This window comes from Erinaceus europaeus, chromosome 10 (assembly GCF_950295315.1).
Source record: "Erinaceus europaeus chromosome 10, mEriEur2.1, whole genome shotgun sequence".
Lineage (NCBI taxonomy): Eukaryota > Metazoa > Chordata > Mammalia > Eulipotyphla > Erinaceidae > Erinaceus > Erinaceus europaeus.
The window spans coordinates 107,802,010-107,821,925 of NC_080171.1; the positions used below are offsets into that span (position 1 = coordinate 107,802,010).

Genomic DNA, 19,916 nt, shown 5'->3' on the forward strand with positions numbered 1-19,916 from the left:
TGTTTGTTTTGTTTTGTTTCCTGTAAAATGACACACACCCTGGGAGTAGACCCATGATAGAAGCTTTAGCCTATTTTCCGCACCAAACTAATAGAAAAAGGATACTTATGACTATGCCTCCCTTTAATATCTTCTTTTTATCCATCTTCAATTTTTCCCTTTTGTGTGTTTGCAGCTTTGTACAAACACTTTATAAATCTTGCTTCAACAAGGAAGGCTTTCTTTTAGGATTGATTCTAGGATCATTGACAGTCAACTAGTAGCAACTGTGAAGAGTCCTTGTTTGTTACCCCAGAGTATGCCTGTAAAAAAGTTTAAAGCCAAAGGCAAACAGACAAAAAACAAACAAACAAAAAAACCTGAAGTGAAAGTCTACCTGGATCCTTAGCAATTATTGCAAATCCATACTCCAGTCAGAAAATACATCTCTTGAGCATTATTATTATTTAAGATACTACAGGACCGAAACGTCCTTCAGAGTGGTGGGTTGGGCTAGAATCTGGGTTGTGCACATGGCAAAGCAGCACACTAGCCAAGTGAGCTATTGCATTGGCCTGAGATTTTTTTTTTTCTACTTCCAGCTTTTCTAGTACTCTATATGCTAATCAGGTCAGACCAATACAGTTTATTTTTATCAACATCTAACTAGACTAAATTCAGCAATATGATCAACTACACTTACTTTGGCATGTGACTAATTTGAATAGTAATAATTAGTTTTTCAAGTCATTTTTAAAATTTGTGATTAATAGTGTTTTACAAGATTGTAAGATTATGGGGCATAAAACCGGATTTCCCAGGGCAGATGACCCCACCAATGTGTCCTGGAGCCCCACTTCCCCAGATCCCTGCCCTACTAGGGAAAGAGAGAGACAGGCTGGGAATACAGATCAACCTGTCGATGTCCATGTTTAGCAGGGGAGCAATTACAGAAGCCAGACCTTCCACCTTCTGCACCTCATAATGACCCTGGGTCCATACTCCCAGAGGGTTAAAGAATAGGAAAGCTATCAAGGGAGGGACTGGGATACGGAGTTCTGGTGGTGGGAATTGTGTGGAATTGTATCCCTCTTATCTTATGGTCTTGTCAGTGTTTCCATTTTATAAATAAAAACTTAAAAAAAAATTATGGGGCATAGCTGCACAGTACAGCCACCACCAAAGTTCTGTGCCCTCATACTCCCAATGATAACTGTAACAGATTTCAGTCTTAGAGAGACAGTTTACTTACTTTGGGCTTTTGTTTGTTTTGCAAGTTCATGTGTTTCAGTTCTCTATATTCCATGTATGATTAAAACCATCTAGTAGTTGCTTTATGCTTATTTCACTAAGCATAATCACCTCTAATTCCACTCATTTTGTCCTAAAGGACACAACATCATTTTTTTTAATTGCAGAATAGTATTCCATGGAATATATGTTCCATAACTTCTTTACATAATTGTTTTTTTAAATCCTGGTGACAGTGTTTAATAAAAAGTAATGCCAGTTCTACTGGGCAAACTGTGGTCTGGGAGGTGAGGTGGCGCAGTGGATAAAACACTGGATTCTCAACCATGAGGTCCCGAGTTTGATCCCCGGCAGCACATGTTCCAGAGTGATGGCTGGTTCTTTGTCTCCTCCTATCTTTCTCATGAATGAATAAATAAATAAATAAATAAATAAATAAATAAATAAATAAATAAATTCTACTGGGCAAACTGATAACTTTTCTAAGATACAAAGAGAGTTACAGAGAGAGAGAAGGGTGGGGAAGACACCATAGCATCAATGCATACTCCATAACCATTATGCTGTCTATCTTCCCAGGTCCAGTACTTTACATCTTTACTTGCTAAATGGTTAAGTCTAGCATTAACTCTGCTATCTGAAGAGATAGCAGGTGAGATACATTTTGGATGACTACAGAACAGGAAATAAGCAAGAACAATATTTAAATTTTTGGAACTTGATGACTTATACTAGAAGCTTTTCTTATAATAGATTGAAAATAGTCTGTAATTTTATTGTTTTTGCTTTTTTAAATTTCTTTATTGGGGGATTAATGTTTTACAGTCAACAGTAAATACAGTAGTTTGTACATGCATAACATTTCCCAGTTTTCAACATAACAATACAACCCCCACTAGGTCCTCTGCCATCATGTTCCACCTACCCCAGAATCTTTTATTTGGTTCAATACACCAACTCCAGTCCAAGTTCTTTTTTTTTTTTTACTCTGATTTTTTTTTTTAATTGGGGAATGTTTTAAATGGATGTCCCCCTGGATCAAAGCTTCCCTGGTGTCCAACCAAGCCTGCAAATCCAAGGTCAACACAATGCTCCAGTGAAATTCCTGTAACTCATAATACAAGATGGGAACAGCAGCTAAAATCTTCATATTACAAATAGATAGGATTACAGAAGAGTGGAAATATGTCGTTTGTATGACAGGCACTCTGTTTCTGTCACTGCACTACGCACACTTCAGTGTGTTTATGGGAGGTTAGGTTAGTTTCTTTCAGAGTTTCTCTATCAAGAGCGCTAATGAAAGATTTATTTCTTGGAGCTGGGTGGTGGTGAACCTGGTTGAGCGCACATGTTACAATGCTCAAGGTCCCAGGTTCAAGCCCCCAGTCCCCACCTGCAGGGGAAAAGCATTGCAAGTGGTGAAGCAGGGCTGTAGGTGTGTCTCTGTCTCTCTCCCTCTCTGTCACCCCCTTCCCTCTCGATTTCTGGCTGTCTCTATCCAATAAATATATAAAGATAATAACAAAACAAAAAAATATTTCTCATAACTGGGACCTTGGTGCAAAAAGTCTTTTTGAATAAACACTCTGCTATCTTCCCAGCCCTAAAGTGGTATTTTTGCTTGTTTTGTTCTGTTTTTAGCCAGAACACTGTTCAGCTCTGGCTTAGTACAGGGAATTGAATCTGGGACTTTGGAGCCTCAGGCATGAGAGTATCTTTGCATAACCATTATGCTATCTTCCCAGCCCATAAATAAATTAATTAAATAAAGATATCCCTATTAATAAGCATAAGAATATCTGTGAAAATTTGCTCAGTTTAAGAAATTCATCAGTCCCACTGTTGCTAACATGAGGTGGGGGTGGTGCAGAGAGAGACATGGAGGCTGCTTTTTGGAACCTGTTTCTTTCGTTTCCTCTCTCTCTCTCTCTCTCTCTCTCTCTCTCGATTATGCCATGTGGCTTTCGTTCATTCCTTATTTGGATAGATGCTGCTGGTGAGGTTTTTGCTGTGTGTGCTTTAATGGGTTGTGTTTTTGTTTAGACTGCTAATGAATTATTGATGAGGCAGACTATGATCCAGTTTCTTTACTCAGAAGCCACTTGATTTCTTCTTTTTTCAAAATTACTTGTTTTTTTTTCCCTTCCTAGGACCCAGCCTGCCTAGCATTTCACTATTACCTTTTCAGCCTCTACTAAAACTATTCTCCTGAAGTTTAACAATGACTTCCCTCTGACCATCTAAACTTTTCTCACTGTTAGACTGCTAATCATGTCCTGGCATCAACACTTTTATTTACTTTTTTTTTTTTTTTTTGCCTCTACTTACCTACCTCTCCCCATAACAATGGTAGTTAAACATTTGTGGTACTTGAAGATATTATAGCTAGAAGGACCAGGTGTGCGGTACACCCAGTTGAGCGCACTGTTACACCCAGTTGAGCGCACTGTTACGATGAGCAAGGATCTGGGCTCAAGGCCCTGATCCTCACCTGCATGGGGGAAGCCTCATGAGTGATGAAGCAGGGCTGCAGGTGTCTCACTGGCTGTCTTCCTCTCTACCCACCCCCCCACCCCCTCAACTCTCTCTGTCCTGTCAAATAAAAAAAAAAAGGGAAAAAATGGCCACGATAGATTATTATAGGCACCGAGACCCAGTGATAACCCTGGTGGCAAAAATTAATGGACTAAATAGTTCTTCTTTTCTTTTCTTTTTTAAATACTGTACTTAAAAGGGACCTAGAGACCTAAGCATTTTTGTTTCTCCATTGTGAAATTTATTTATTTATTTATTTTCCATTTTTCCGTTGAGCACTGCCAGTTAGTGGCAAGTTAGTTTCTATTCCCTGACACTGAGACGGCTCCACATACGTCAGGTTCTCCAGATAAAGTTCATGAGCAGAAGGACCAGTCACATAGAGGGGACAATACTTTATGCTGCAGCTAGTCTTTTGAAAAATAGTTAAGCATAAATGGAATGAATTGGTTAGGTAGGTCAGAATCACAGCTTTTGAATTCTAACTTTTGAATTATTTGGCTTTTACAAGACAAATTTCTTTAATCGATTGGGTCAATGCCATGTAAATTAGTAAATTAATATATAGTCTAATCAGTCACTTAGACCTAGCTTCCTTAACAGATAAGCTATCAGAAGCTGGAGTGCCTCTGTCTCTGGCGTTCTTTGGGCAGAGTGGTTTATTTTTTAATATGATGACTGGTACTAACCCAGAGCTTGTGCATGTGTAATGCCACTCAGCCACCTCCCCAGCCAAATTTTTTATTTCATATTTTGAGAGAGAGAGATGAAGACCACTTCAACATTCATTTTCCCTTGTGTTGTTAGACCACATTCCAGGTCCCTATTGATAAACTTTTGTTTGTTTGTTTGTTTGTTTTTAACCAGATCACTGCCCAGTTATTTCTACTTTATGGTGACGCAGATGATTGTACGTGGGACCTCTGGTGTCTCTTTCATAACCATTGTGCTATACCCCTCCCCTCCCCATAAACATCTTTGTGATTTTTTTTTAAATGAGAGAGATACAAAGATAGATACATAGAGATAGAGAGGGATAGGAACACCAGAGCACTGCTCAGCTCTGGTTTATGGTGGTACTGGGGATTGAAACTGGGGCCTCAGAGCCTCAGAACCTCAGAGATGAAAGTCTTTTGTAAAGCCATGATGCTATCTCCTCAGCCACCCCCATAAACATCTTAATGGCCTGTTTTTCTCTGATTCCAGGATTTCCTTCAAATGCTACTGGAGAGTATTCCAGAAGAAAAAAGGTGAGGAGCAGTTTAAAAATTAGGAGCCCAGTTTTACTTTTAGCATGAAAAATGGCCCTATCATTGTTTGACTTGCTGCAATTCAGAAAATTCAATACACTGGAGGTGATTATGCTGAGTGACGTGAAAGACAACTACAGGATGGTTTCACTCAACTGTGGAAGGAATACAGAGAATTGAAATACATTGACTGGCCAAAGGGGTGGGGAGGGAGGAGTAGTCAGTGTCTCTCAGATAGCTAAATCACTCACAAAAATATTTAGATGAATAAATAAAAACAAAAGCAGGGATGTAGCCAGACAGTGGGTGTATAGAGGCTATCAGCCAGACTTAGAAATGGATCTCTGTGAGTACCTAGAGCTGGTGCTTTACAACTGGGGAGCCCAAGAGTAAAAGCCCCCAAAGGGGAATTGGAGGCAAGCTCAGGGCAGTCTGTGGCTTCAACTTTTATAGAAAAGAATGGAAGAAGGGAGTCAGGTGGTAGCGCAGCAGGTTAAGCTAAGCGCAGGTGACACAAAGCACATGGACTGGTGTAAGGATCCCGGTTTGAGCCTCCAGCTCCCCACCTACAGGGGAGTCTCTTCACAAGTGGTGAAGCAGGTCTGCGGGTGTCTATCTTTCTCTCCCCCTCTCTGTTTTCCTCTCCTCTCTCCACTTCTGTCTGTCCTATCCAACAATAATGACATCAATAACAACAATAATGGGGGCCGGGTGGTAGCGCACCTGGTTCAGTGCACATGTTACAATAATAGCTCCAACAATAAAACAACAAGGGCAACAAAAGGGAATAAATAAATATTTAAAAAAGGAAAGGAAAAAGAATAGAAGAGGACTTTAAAAGTTAAGGCAACTCTAATTAATGTGGTTTAATATAAGGGAGCCTTTCTAAAACAATGGTAAGTATAGTGTAGTAATAAAAACCTGGGATTTGAAATCAGCCAAATTCCAGTTCTTCCTCTTCCCAGCTACGGGATTCAGGGCAAGTCACTCATTACTCCAAACTTCAGTTTTTCATCCCCATCTAGTAGCAGATGAGTAATTACCTGTCTGGCTCTAGTGAAGAAATCTGCCTGGTGACCCCTGACTTCACCTCAAGGAAGGAGGTTTTTCCTCCCCACTTCTTGCTAGCCTGACTTCCTTTGCCTGTTCTCCACAGATTATAAATGTTTAATCCTGTATTGCTTCAAATAGCTCCTTTCTGTCTGCTGGATGCTATGCTGCTTGGTTTATGAATCATGGAATGAAGTAAAAAAGATCTTGGAAATATACTCAGTAGTCAGGGTGGTTTGGTTGCTCAGCGGATAGAATGTAGGACTTACAGGCATAAGGCCCTGGATTTGATCTGCAGTGCAGCTTATGCCAGAGTAAAGGAGTGATCTAGTTTTCTCAGCCTCTCTCTCTAGTTCATAAAAGAATTAAACCTTTAAAATAAGAAACATAAGCAGGACAATGGTAGACTCAGTAAAGCACAGGTGTTATTATGTGTGAAATAAGTAAAGAGATGAAAGACAACTAATGGAAGATTTTACTTCTGTGGAGAATCTAGAGAACTAGTACATATGAACTTGTCAAAAAAAAAAAAACCCAGAAGCAACAAAATGTTTCCTTGGTTGCTACTGCAGGAGGGAAGCTTCATGATCAACTAAGTAGGGCTACAGGTAGCTATCTCTATGTAGCTCCCCCTCTCCTCTCAAATTCTCTCTTTTCTGTCAAATAAAGAGAGATAAATAAATAGGAAAAAATGGCCATCAGCAGCAGGCACCGAGCCCCAGCAATATCTCTGGTGGCAATTAAAAACCTTAAAATTAAAAAGAAAAAATATTTATGTATGCATTAAGCTAGGGAGTTAACCTAATGGTTATGAAAAAATATCTTCATGCCTAACACCACCATTAGCCAGAGCTGAGCAGTGCTCTGATACACCCCCCACACATACATACACGCGCACGCGCACGGCATTTTTGGTACATTATGTTCTCTCCCATTCTACCAAGGAGAGGACTGATCACTAAAAGTTGAGAGCAAGCAGCTGAAGTCTCACAGTTCTGTGGAGCAGCAATGAGATTTTCTCCCAGGCAACCTCACTCTGAAGCCTCTGCACTTTCTCACATTTCCTCCAATGAGGAAATTAGGGCACTCAGAGTTAAGTAACTGTCCCATAGCACGTGAGCTAATGTTCATCGGAATTAGGTTTCTGTGACTTTTGCCTTTGTTCTTTTCAGTACATGCTCACTGTCCTGGAAAGGAATGTGATGCTCTTCCTTGGAGACAGTCAGTTTGAGGTTGGCTGGCTGACTACCTACAGGGTTAAGAGCTGTGTCAAAGGTTAGAGGAGGTTCATCACAACCTTTTTCTAATTTTCTACCTTAACTCAGGCAGTGAAACTGAATACCCTTAAACATACGTTCTAAGGACCAGATGGTAGTGTGTCCAATAAAGCACATATGTCAGCATGCTCAAGGACTCCGGGTTCAAACCCCTGCTTCCCCCCTCGCCCAGTGCCCAACCGCAGGGGGAATGTTAAATACGCAGTGGAGCAGTGCTGCAGGTATCTTTAATCTTTCGTTTATTTTTTTTTTTAATTAGCGGTTGATAGTGTACTTGAAGAGTGTAATACACTTCACCTACCACCAAAGTGTCCTACACACCACTGTGTCCCCACTCTCCCACCTCCCGAAGATAACTACCAGAGTTCTCAAAAACTCTGGGGGCTGTATGGTGGTACACTCAGTCAAACGTACATATCACCATGCACAAGGGTCTGGTGATTAATGGGGGGATCAAAGAGAGAGAGAAAAAAATGATTGAAATTGATAGAAATAATAACTACCTCCTTAGATACTTCTGTTACCCAAGCTTCCTTCTGAGTGACAATTATACATTCTTTCAGAAAATTTCTTAGGGGCAATTTTCATGGCAACGGCAACATACGTTTTAGTTCATGAGGTCTTTGTTCTTTTCATCCTCTTCTTAATTCACTAAGATGGCCTAAGTCCTTTGACTCTGGGGGACCTGAAATTTATCATCATATATGTTGATGCAACACATTGTGGGCCCACAAAGAGACTTTTGTTGTCATTGTGGAAGTTAAGAGCAGCAACTCGAGTTTAGTGTGGCCACCAGCCACCCATCTTCACCCTTTGAAAGAATACCTTTCTTGGTTAAGATCTTGTTTTGACTAGCAGATATTAAATTCTCTTTAGAATTCTCCTTTGAAAGTCCAGGTTATTTCAAATTCCTCCAGTCAATTTATTTCAGCACATATACAAGATATTTTGAAATGCAAACATCTTCTTTCTTGCAAACTAATCTCAGAATTGAATTCAGCTATTAAAGCAGATTGTTTACCCTTTTACCTAAGCAACATATTGTACTAATTTTATCTAGGACTCTTAAGGCCCCATATCTACCTCCCAGAACTTGTAATCTTTGGCCTTGCTGCAAACTGATCCTTAGGCACATCTGTTAGGCACGTGAGCCTCTGAATAGGGCAGAGTTTGTCAGATTAGTCCGGCCAGTTCAAGAGCCAGTATGTGTCATACTACTTTTGTATTATTCTTTTCCTTGAAATTAAACAATATTTGTTGAGTATTTCCATGCCAGACTTTAGTTGGGAAACTAAAAAGAAAAAAAAAAATAGGATGAATTCTCTGCTGAATCCTCTGGCAGTTCCTGATTGGCCCAATTAAAAAAAAAAAGTATATGAAGAAGATCATTCTGACTTAGTGGAGGAAGTGCTATGAAGAGTTTCAAAGTCCTGGGTACACAGAGAAAGGTCTCCTTCCATCCTCACCTTGAGCCTTTAGGCCAAGAGATACCACTGAAGATTTTAAGTGGAAAGGGAATGGCATCAGCAAATTAGAAAGGACTCTGGAGGCTGTGTGGAAGACAGGACTGACAGGGACTAGAAGACCACCTAGAAATCAATACAGTAGTTCACTCAAGAGGTATAAAATTGCATCAGTGGTGAAAACATTGTTGATGGGAAAGAAAATTCAGCTCATCGGTTGCAAAAGTTGAAAAGATGAAGAGTCCAGTGTGAACCTGACTTTTCTTTTCTTGGCCACTAAGTTAGACTTTGCAGAAGCACAAGGGGCAGGAATCTTAGTCTTGGGGATCAGCACAGAGTAGAGGGAGTGGGAGGGGAAGAAAAGAAGTTGTGCTGAGGCATCTTCAATATGAAATCAACTGATTTTTTAAAAATTTAATTTAACTTGAATTTTTTTTAAACTGGTACGCCAACGCCCGCCCCCCCCCCAAAAAAAAAAATTTCACTTTAAACAATGTTTTATAAGATGAGGGTAAGAAAAAGTTGACATAACTTACGTAGAAGGATTTCTCTGGAAATCCTGAGCTATGCAAGCTGGGGAAAACCATATTCACTCACCTTGCCCACCTAACATTTCACTGATACCATCATCTACAAGACTTTCTTTGCTCATCAATTATTATGTTTGTGTGCGCAGGTTAGTGTGTTTGTTTTAATTCAGCACTTTTTCTCCCCCGCCGCAGGAGGAAATATTTATTATTAAATGTCAGCAATCTTTAACTACCCAAGCACAAATGGCGTGTTTTGATCAAGAAGCAAGTAACCTTGTACAAAGCTTTGTGATTCTTAATTAAAGACACATCATTTAAAAAAAAAAATCCATATGCTAAGAGTATATAGATGGATACAAACAGTATATTAAAAAACTGACTTCTAAAACTGTTCACTTTAAACAGAGAATGTGAGTTGCATCAAGAATACAAGTATTTTCCATTTCAGACTATGGACACTAAAGTCCCCAGTGCTGTTATCTGTCCAGTGCCTGCTCTTCCAGAGTTAGTTCTTTTTCTGTTGTTGACTGCATGTGAAAGTTGCTTTCCGGGAGCTAGGCGGTAGCACAGCGGGCTAAGTGCATGTGGCACAAAGCGCAGGGTAGTCGCTTCACAAGCGAGCGGTGAAGCAGGTCTGCAGGTGTCTTATGTTTCTCTCCCCTTCTCTGTCTTCCCCTCCTCTCTCCATTTCTCTCTGTCCTGTCCCAACGACAACGACATCAATAACAACAACAATAACTACAACAATAAAAAAAAAAAGAAAGTTGCTTTCCTTTTGAGTCATATACAGAATATGATTTGAATAATCTCAAGAAGCTAGAGGTGGGAGTCACTTGTGGTCATCGATATTTTTCTCCTCTGCAGAAATATATTGATAGATCAAAGTAGCAGATATCACTAATAGCAAAAGCAGCTGTCCATCTGTGTCACTCCACCCGCAGAAATCAGCTGAAGGGCTGGACAATGGCACACCTGGTCAGGTACACATATTACAGTGCACCAGGACCTAGGTTCAAGCTACTAGTCCCCACCTTCAGGGGGGAAGCTTCATGAGTGCTGAAACAGTGCTGTACCACTCCTCTCCTTTGCCCTCTCCTTTCCCTCTTGTGCTCTCTTCTCCCTCTTAATTTCTCTCTCTATCAAAAATAAATAATCATTAAAAAAATAATTCAGCTGAGTGAACTATCAGAGACAATACCTTTTTCATGGAAGCATGAGTCTATTTTTGCCTACTTTGCCATCACAGAACCTCACACCTGCAAGTTGTACACTTTACCCACTGAGCCACCTCCCTGGCCTTAGAGTGATCACATGTATAGCCCAGACGAGCTAGAGGCAGACTCTGAAAAACCTCCAAGTTACCTTCCAGGATGAAGAAGGACACTCACTCTCCAGCTGGAGAGTAAAACCTGTTCCAATACAAAAACAAACAAAAAACCAACCCGGGAGGCTTCTAGGGCTGGTGGGGCCTAGGCTTCAGTAAGGAGGTAGCAGTACTCCCCACTATAAATATGGGGGATTTGTAGTCGTGGCTCTGTGTACTTTCAGCTATCTGTATAAAATCAATTTCCATAGTGATCAGACATGCAGAAGAGTAATTTCCTGTAAGTTCTGGGTCCCAGCTAAGTGGAAATGCTTCTGCTTGTCTGTTGTGATTATTTAAGCCACATGATCTCAGAGGGGAAAAATTCATCACTGACTTAGACTCCGAGAGTCTTGATTTGAAAAAGTCAGCTTTCAGCTCTACCACTGCTAGATATCCAAGTCCAGACCTAAATTCTTCTTTCTTTTTCTTTTTCTTTTTTTTTTTTTTTTTGCCTTCAGGGTTATCGCTGGGGCTTCATGCCTGCCCTATGAATCCACTGATCCTGGAGGCCTTCCCCCCCCATTTTGTTGCCATTATTGTTGTATTTATTGTTATTGTTGTCATTGCTGTTGGATAGAACAGAGAGAAATCGAGAGAGAGGAGGGGAAGACAAATAGACACCTGCAGACCTGCTTCACTGCTTGTGAAGTGACACTACCACCCGCCTCCCTGCAGGTGGGGAGCCAGGGGCTCAAACCAGGATCCTTTCGCAGGTCCTTGAACTTTGTGCTTAACCTGCTGTGCTCCCGCCTGGTCCCCAGACCTAAAACTCTTATCTGCTATATGATCTCAATCATTATTGGGACAGCAAAATCTATGTATGCTATTTTTATCTTTTCTAAAACAGGGTCCATTTCTTACTCTGAAAATCAAGCATGTTTCCTTGAGATTTAAGACAACTTACAGTACTTGAAAAGAAGTTTTAACATACTTTCGTTTTCCTCTCGTAGTTTAAAATCTTATTCCACATTAGCAATCTGCAGACAGGCCTTGGAATTATAAATAAAATAAATAAACAAAGTGCCTTTAAGCTAAAGTTTCATCTCTGCCTTGATACAAGTCCTTTCTTTTCACCCTTTGTCTGGGCTGATTTTGAACAGTCTTCTTAACCTTACAGTTTCTCCATCTACTAAAATGTCACACAACGATTGACACCCACTTCACAAAGATATTACAAGGAATGAAGTGATAATGATTATAAGGTGCTTTGAACTTTTGTGGAGGAAAGTGATTTGAAAACACATGTTCTCTTCATCCCTGTGCCTTTTGCTGCTGGATGCAGCTGAATGGTGAACTCTCCTGCCCTCACACTTGTGCCCCTCTCAAGGGTCTCCGCATCTCTTCAGAAGCATAATTGAAGGGCAGACAAACAGGGCAGCCACAACAGGGGCCAGACTGCTTTCAGCAGGAAAAACTGAGCAAGAAGGAAAAGTCAGTGTTGTTAGGAACCACTGTAGGCTTTCTCTTTCTGCAAGCTTGTCTGTGCCATAAATCATGAACTGATGCTTCATGAAGCCAAAACTGAACACAGAAAGAAAAATGAGACTTTATAGGCCAGGCAACATACTTCCTTTTTTTAAAAAAAAATTATTTTATTTCTTTTCCCTTTTGTTGCCCTTGTTGTTTTTATTGTTGTAGTTATTGTTGTCGTCGTTGTTAGACAGGACAGAGAGAAATGGAGAGAGGAGGAGAAGACAGAGGGGGGAGAGAAAGATAGACACCTGCAGACCTGCTTCACCGCCTGTGAAGCGACTCCCCTGCAGGTGGGGAGCCGGGGGCTTGAACCCGGTTCCTTAAGCCGGTCCTTGTGCTTTGCGCCACGTGCACTTAACCCGCTGCGCTACAGCCCGACTCCTGCAACATACTTTCTTATCTCTAAAATGGGTACGATATACTGGTCTTGCACAGATAAAATTAAGTGAGGTATTTGCTCCCCTTCTTCTTCTCTTCTTCCTCCTCCTTCCTCTTCCTTCTCCTCCTCCTCCTCTTTCTTCTTTTTATCATTTTATTACCGGTTAATATTTTACACTATAGTTGCTGATATATGGGTACAATTTCTTGTTTCTCTCTTTTTTATTGAGGGGGCGGTTTAATCGTTTATAGTACAGTTGATGAAACTTGGATACAATTTCTCATCTCCCTGCCATGTGTTTGCAAAACACTTATCTCTCTGCCCTCAACTTAAGTCCCTTTCCACCTTCACATACAAGATCTAGAAATCCTTTCCATCCACCCCACCCTGTCCTTCCCCCTCCTTCCCCAGAGTCCTTTATTTTGTGCAATACATCACACCCAGTCCAAGTTTCAGTTTCTGCCCTCATTTCTTAAATTCCACCTATACATGAGATCATCCAGTATTTGCCCTTCTCTTTTTGGCTTATCGCACTTAACATGACTCCTTCAAATTTCATCCAAGATGAGACAAAGCAGATGGCCTTAGCGTTTTAATACTTGAGTACTATTTCATCATGTAGTAAATGAGATTTTTGTCTGTAGTGTCTGGTACATGACAGACATTCAGTAGCAGTGGCTACTACTGTGTTAGCCTTTATTTGGCAGTGAAGAGAAGAGTTTTTGTTTCATGATAAGTAATAGCAGCAGTAGTGACGGTAATGAGGGTGGTGGTGGTGGTAGTGGTGGTGGTAGCAACAGTAGCAGCAGCAGCAGTGGTAATAGCATCATCAGCAGTATATTATCCAGGAGATTTTATTCACTCAGCTTTGTGCTGGCATGATTCCACCAGTCCTAAAGAATACTTCCCTCCACCACCCCATCCGTAGTTATTCTTCCTTGACTCCATTTTGCTCATGTTACTCTGCCATTTCTTCAGAGACACACTAATACAGCCAGAGCTCAAAGATAGGTCTTCAAGGCCCTTCTAGACCCCCATTTCCTTTATGACATCACTCTGTGCACCAGTCCAGCTGAACATGACTATATGCTTCCTTGCCTCTGTTCTCTTGGTCCTATATGTGTTCTCCCTCCATTCCTGCTAGTCCTGCTCTGTCGGTCAGGCAGCACAGGCAGTAGTATTCCAACTCATATTTGTCATGCCATGCCCTTAGGGCTTCCATAGTAACCTTCCATAGAACCTTGTGTCCAGCAAACATTGACCAAGAAGGCTTGACCGCATAGGATGACTTGTCTATTCTCCAGTCTTCTCTAGTGGTGTCTAGGACCTTAGTCTGAAACATTCCAGGACTCAATTCCCCAACCCCTCCCCTACTACTCTGAAAGAAGTATCCTTAATCTAAAGTTCCCTACAGGAAATTTATGATCGTGTGTCCTGCTATTCACTCCTCCATGAGATGCACAACAGCTGTTTACCATCTTTACAAAATCACTTGAAAGTAGCTATGAAGTCATTTCTCAGACTTCTCTTCTTCAAGCTGTTTAATCCCAGTTCCCTTGTCCTCCCTCATGGATCCAATGTGCTTATTATCCCTTTGATCATCACTACTGCTGTTTTTGAAATCCTTTCTCAAGTTTCCATCTTCTTCTGAAGTTGTGGGAGTTTTCAGAACATTTTCCTAGAATGTTATGGCACAGTAAAGCTCCATTCAGAGTCAGCCGTTTGCTCTGACGTGACAGGAGCCTTCAACTCTGTGACTCTAGACCCCTCCCAGGAAAGGAAGCAAATGAACAGTTTGCTTAGAGAGAAACCTGATGAAGAAAGAACAGAGAAGAAAATAGACAACTTTCTTGTATCCAGATCAGGGCAGATAATTTAAAGGCTCAGCAGAGTCCTACACAAAAAGCTGGCCCCCAGGAACTTGACTCTCACTGCACATACTGCCTTCCTTGGAGCCAGATAAGGTGGATGGTCTGCTTTCATTACAAGCAAACCTTCCACTGAGCACCCTTGTCATCAATGGAAAGTTGACAATCTATCTTACCTTCCAGCCTCACACATTTCACCAGAACAAAAAACAAACAAAAAAACCCTCAAAATTCCTTGACATTTCTTTAAATGGCCCCTTCACCCTACCTTCCTCCTACTGGCACATCTATTAGACCAGTCAAGGACATTGCTACACCTCTCCATATAGTAAAACAAATGAATCCAGTGCAAGAAAGAACATTGATCTGGATCTAATGTCTCTGAGGGCTGCTTCCTGTCTTCAAGTCATTGTACCCTGCCTCTGTGCATGCACACACTTACCCTAGGCGTACAAGCACATATGAGTATACACGTTAGCACACACTTCTACACACATAGCTTATGGAGGGAACTTGGCCAGTCACACTGAGACTAACACTGGTACACACCTGGGAGAGGGCACAAGGCAAGTCTCTATAAACAGATAACAGATATGAGCAAGAGTTATATAGAAGTTAGGTGGAAGGTGTGTAATTTCAGATTCACTAGAGGAAGTCAGGGAGAGACAGTCTAAATTCTTTTGACATACACTAAATAAACTGAGATGTTTAGAGGATCTAAGAAAGATTCAAATCAGCAGGGCATGAAACTAAAAGAATTTCAACTGACTCTGAATCAGATATGTGGAGGCAGTGCAATAGATAAAGTGTTGGATTCTCAAGGATGGGGTCCTGAGTTCAATTCATGGAAAAACATATACCAGGGTGATGTCTGGTCCTTTCTCTCTCCTCCTATCCCTCTCACTAATAAATAAATAAAATGTATTTTTAAATAACTAAAATAAAATAAAACAAAATGTGGACTTGCTTAGAAATGGTGGTTGTGGAAACCATACACAATCTCTCTATGCTCTTCTCATTTTCCTTTTTCCTTTCTCTCTCTCTCTCTCTCTCTCTTTATCTGTCTGTCTTTTTGTTTATTTGTTTTTGTGCCTCCAGGGGTTATCATTGGAACTTAGTGCCAGCACTATGAATCTACTGCTCCTGGTGGCCTTCCCCCCCCCCCCCACTTAATTAGATAGGACAGAGAGAAATTGAGAGCAAAGGGGGGATAGAGAGGGCGAAAGAAAGATAGACTCCTACAGACCTGCTTAGCAGCTCCTGAAGTGTCCCCTCTGCTGGGGGGGGGGGGGGGCAGGGGCTCAAACCTGGATCCTTGCATGGGTCTTTGCACTTCATACTATGTAGCTTAACCAGCTGTGCCACCACCGCCCCTGCATTCTTCTTTCTTTTTTAACTTTTTTTTATTGTTTTAATTATCGGATAGAAACAGAGAGAAATTGAGAGAGGAGAGGACGATAGAGAGGGAAAAAGACAGAGAGACACCTGCAGACCTGCTTCACTACTTGTGAAGTTTTCCTACTGCAGGTGGGGACCAGGGGCTTGAATCTGGGTCCTTGTGGACTATAGTGTGTGTGTTCAACCAGGTGCTCCACTGCCTGGCCCTGTATTATTCTTTCTTAGTCTAGCTCATCATCACCAGAAAGTTGGGAATTCATCTTGGTACAGATGGTGTTAGAATGCTCAGATTTCACCAGTGTTGGGAAGGCGGTCCAGGTTGATGTGTCTTAAACCTACTGTATCCTCCCTGAACTGCCACTTCCAACAAAAATTTCCTCTTAACGGCATCTTTAGTGATAGCCCTCTTACATCGGGATTTCACAGCGTGCTTGCCTGTTGACTGAAAAAAAAAAAGCTCTACTGAGTAGCACCAGAGTCCCATCCACACTTTAAGTGATCGTGTTCCTCCTCCAGAGAACAGGTACTTCACTAAGACATGGATGCTGTACTGTACCCCCATAACTAGAGAACTGCTTTCGTACTGAGTGTTCTGTGTGTTTTTAATCCTTTACCTTTTGCTGTTTGTTTTCAAAGGGTTGAGCTGTCTGTTGAAAACATCTTCCAAGACTGGCTTGAGAGTTCTGGAATACCACAGGTATGTGCAAGAGAGCTGGTTCAGGGGAGTCTACAAAGAGTTAAAGGGCTGATTGCTTAGTGTTCCAATAATAATAATGACCTCTTTCCTATATATTCATATACAGAGAGAGATGATTTGTGATATAAATCATCTTGAATTGGTATGCTTTTGAGGAAAAAGGAAAAACAATGAGTCTCCTGTCCCTTTTCAGCCTGCTTTTATAGATGTGCCTTTAGCCTTTGCCTCAAGTGTCCTGGTATTGTAGGTGAATTTGTTGATTGACCCTGAGCTATGTGTTAAGTGAGGTCTTGCAAAGTGGAGGGAATATTGTGGGTGGTATCACTAGTAACAATTCAACAGCACCAGTGGGTTGAGTAGCTGGCTTCAGCTCTGCTCTTTTTCCTTCCTTCCTTCCTTCTTTCCTTCCTTTCTTTCTTTCTTCCTTTCTTTCTTTTTAATTACATGTCAACAGGGGTTTAAATCCACACCATTCCTACCACCAGCGTTCTGAATATTTAGTCTCCCCACTGCAAGCCACCACAATTCCCATAAGGTTGTAGACATGGGCCAACCATCACCTTTGACAGCTATCTGTTTACATTTGTATATAATTGCTCTTTTTTTCTTCCTGATCCAAATTCCTCTCTTCCCCTCCAAGCCACTCATGTCCACATTACTACCTCTGGATGTCCCTCTCCTTTTCCTTCTCTCTCTCTCTGGGTGCTGATGGAGCTAGAGTGCAGAGTCCCCTTATCTTCATCCTATCACTTCTCCCCCACTGGGAGTCTGGGTCAAGGTTGTTTTGGGAGAGCAGAAGGTAGGAGTTCTGTCTTCTGTAATTGCTTCTCCGCTGGACATGGGTGTTGACAGGTCGATCCATACCCCCAGCCTATTTCTGTCTTTCCCCAGTGGGCCAGTCAGCTCTGCTCTTTGGGCACAGCCACTATGAGTTATTGGTCTGCTTTTGCCTGACCTACCTGCAGTTTCTCTTACCACTTCCCTCCTGTGACTGCCCCCGCCCCTGGCTTTTCTGGTTCTGCCTCCCTCGGGCCTTCTCACCTGCATGATCTATTTAGGGGTATTTCTCTGTGTTAGGGATAAGAATGCCGACCTGAGGTTTCCTACTCCCTTCCTTTAAGCCCATAGGCGTCTCTGAAGGAGAACTGGCTCCCAGTCAGCCCTCGCTCTGAGAAATCACCTCACCTGGAGTCTCTGCTTTTCACTCCCGAACCTCCAGAACCTGATGGGCAGCTCTGGCCTGCTCAGCAGCCTGGGTGTTGACCATTGAGTTTTGGGCCTGGAGGGGTTAAGGAGGGAGAGAAGAGGAAGGAGCATCTCAGATGGGGCTTGTCAAAGGACTCTGGTTCTCGGCTGGGTCAGTCCAAACGGTGGGCATTCATGTTTGGGAGGGGATCCCAAGGTGGTTAGAAGCTTTCCTGACCCCAGGCAAGGAGCCCTGCTAGCCTGCTCAGTTCTGGTTTCGTGACTGGTTATATGAGCTTTCCCCTGGGAGTGTCTGATTGTTAATGAATGTCCGTGAGCCGTGAAGTTCAGGAACAGGCAGGGCTGTTTTCTATTACCTTTTTTATCCTTCTACTCACATCTTTGTCATTTTCTGTCATACAGGGGAAAGTGTTGCTTATCAGTCTTTTTTTAAAAAATTTTTTTTAGCTCATCCCTGCAAAGGATGCCTTGTCTTAGATGCAGGGATGTATCATCTATTGAATCTTTTGTGTTTGACTTAATCATTCTGGGAGCAAAGGAAATATAGCTATGTGTCCTAAAAAGCAAAACAAAACAGGTGGAGGAAGGCAGTGCCTGATCCTATGAAGCAGTGCTGTCAACTCATATATTGTAATAAGCTCTTGTGATTTCTAAGACACTGGCCTCCAAACCAAGCCACTTACTCAATGTAAAAATCCATAGAGGAACAAAGTTAAGGCCTGTATGACCCTAAATAGCCAAGTCTTAACTCTTCTATCCAATGGAAGGGAGAGGGCTTACTCCCTGGGGTTCCTAGACCAGGCAGGCTGATGCAAAGCCCCTGGATATTCTTGGTGTAGCCTAGATGCTGAGAAATGTTGGGACCTCAGAAAACAGAATCCTGAATTTCCTAGCCCAGAACAAGGACACCACTGTGTTCAGCAGTTAACCTCTAGGGAATGGCAGAAGAAAGAGTTTTTAATGGAATGCACAGAAGCAGACTCGACCCAGGGGGAGATAGCACTGGGTCTGACCCTTCTCACTCCCAGGAGGCTCTGTGATTTCCCCTGATGAAGTGGAGGCTTTGCCACCAGGAAGAAGCTTTTGCTTTTCTTTAAAAGGAGGGGGGAGGAGTGTGTGGAAGGGAGAGACAGGCAGCTGAGCTCTACATTTCCCCCCCAATGGTCTAGTTGCATTAGTGACAGCTTATGGTGTCGACAAGAATCTCTGTTATAAACTGACAAAATCTGCTGTCAAAACATAGCCAGGTGCAATGAGGCCAGCTCAGCTATAAATTGTGTTTAAGACCCAACTGGTATTTCCTTGGGTGTTTAACTGTTAAGTAAAAAAAAAAAAAAAAAAAAAAAAAACAGTGTCAGGCAGAAAAAGACCCTGATTTAGTGCATATCTTTTCATTGGTGAATGATCAGACAGCATCTTTTCATCTCTTTTACCCCATTTCTGCCAGTATTTATATAGTCAGTGATGATTTACCTACCTGTTCATACTCTTGAGTATTCCTTCTCCTTTCCTCGTCAGTGAAAGGTTTTGCAATGGCGCTGAAACCTCTGGTTACAGGAGCCTGACAGTGAATGGGATACCTTGTTCTTTGTCCCCATCATTATAATATAAAGTTACCAATGTGCTAGGCCTGCAGTGACAAACCAGAGCACCGAAATCACTCCACTGTTCTTTGTTTTCACTGAAATTTTCTGTACACCAGCAGTTGAAGTCACTCATGACACAAGAGTCATATTCTGGTGAGGTTTTCAATCTGAAGGTTACAGAGGACTTTTGTCTTCTTTGAGGAAGACTTGCCTTGGGATTGACCTCAGGTTGAATGGAAATAATATTTTGAATGTGGAAATAGCTTCAATAGCAATAAAAGTAAGCATGAGCCCCCAAAGAAGTAAAAGAAACTAATCCCAAGCTTCTTTAAAGAATGCTTCAAGTCCATAGCCTTTGGCTTTGAGAGAAGATAGATTTGCAGCTGATCTTACCATCAGCAGCTATTTCCTCCTGTGATGTATTTTCTGACCATAGAAGCATTACACATTACATAGTTATTTTTATATCTGAAAATAAAATTAAAATGATCCAGAAGTAATTTTATAGAAATCTTCCCAGTCATATTTCTGAATAGAATACAGTCTCCTCTTTTCTTTGTTCCTTTTCAAAATTAAAAATAGTGTTCTCCACAGCAAGTGCAAAAACA

The 19,916-nt window shown here is 41.6% G+C and overlaps 1 protein-coding gene and 1 long non-coding RNA gene across 6 annotated transcripts in view; one reads left to right on the forward strand and one right to left on the reverse strand.

The window, feature by feature from the left end:
• Window positions 1-19,916, forward strand: part of AOPEP (aminopeptidase O (putative)) — a 427,259-nt gene that overhangs the window by 286,785 nt on the left and 120,558 nt on the right. For all 5 annotated transcript variants that reach the window (XM_060200473.1, XM_060200471.1, XM_007539869.3 and 2 more), the window contains 2 exons: window positions 4,972-5,015; window positions 16,456-16,516. In XM_060200473.1, coding sequence (XP_060056456.1) covers window positions 4,972-5,015; window positions 16,456-16,516 — 105 coding nt within the window. The remainder of the gene's footprint in view (window positions 1-4,971; window positions 5,016-16,455; window positions 16,517-19,916) is intronic.
• Window positions 1-19,916, reverse strand: part of LOC132540932 (uncharacterized) — a 146,427-nt gene that overhangs the window by 29,766 nt on the left and 96,745 nt on the right. The window lies entirely within an intron of this gene.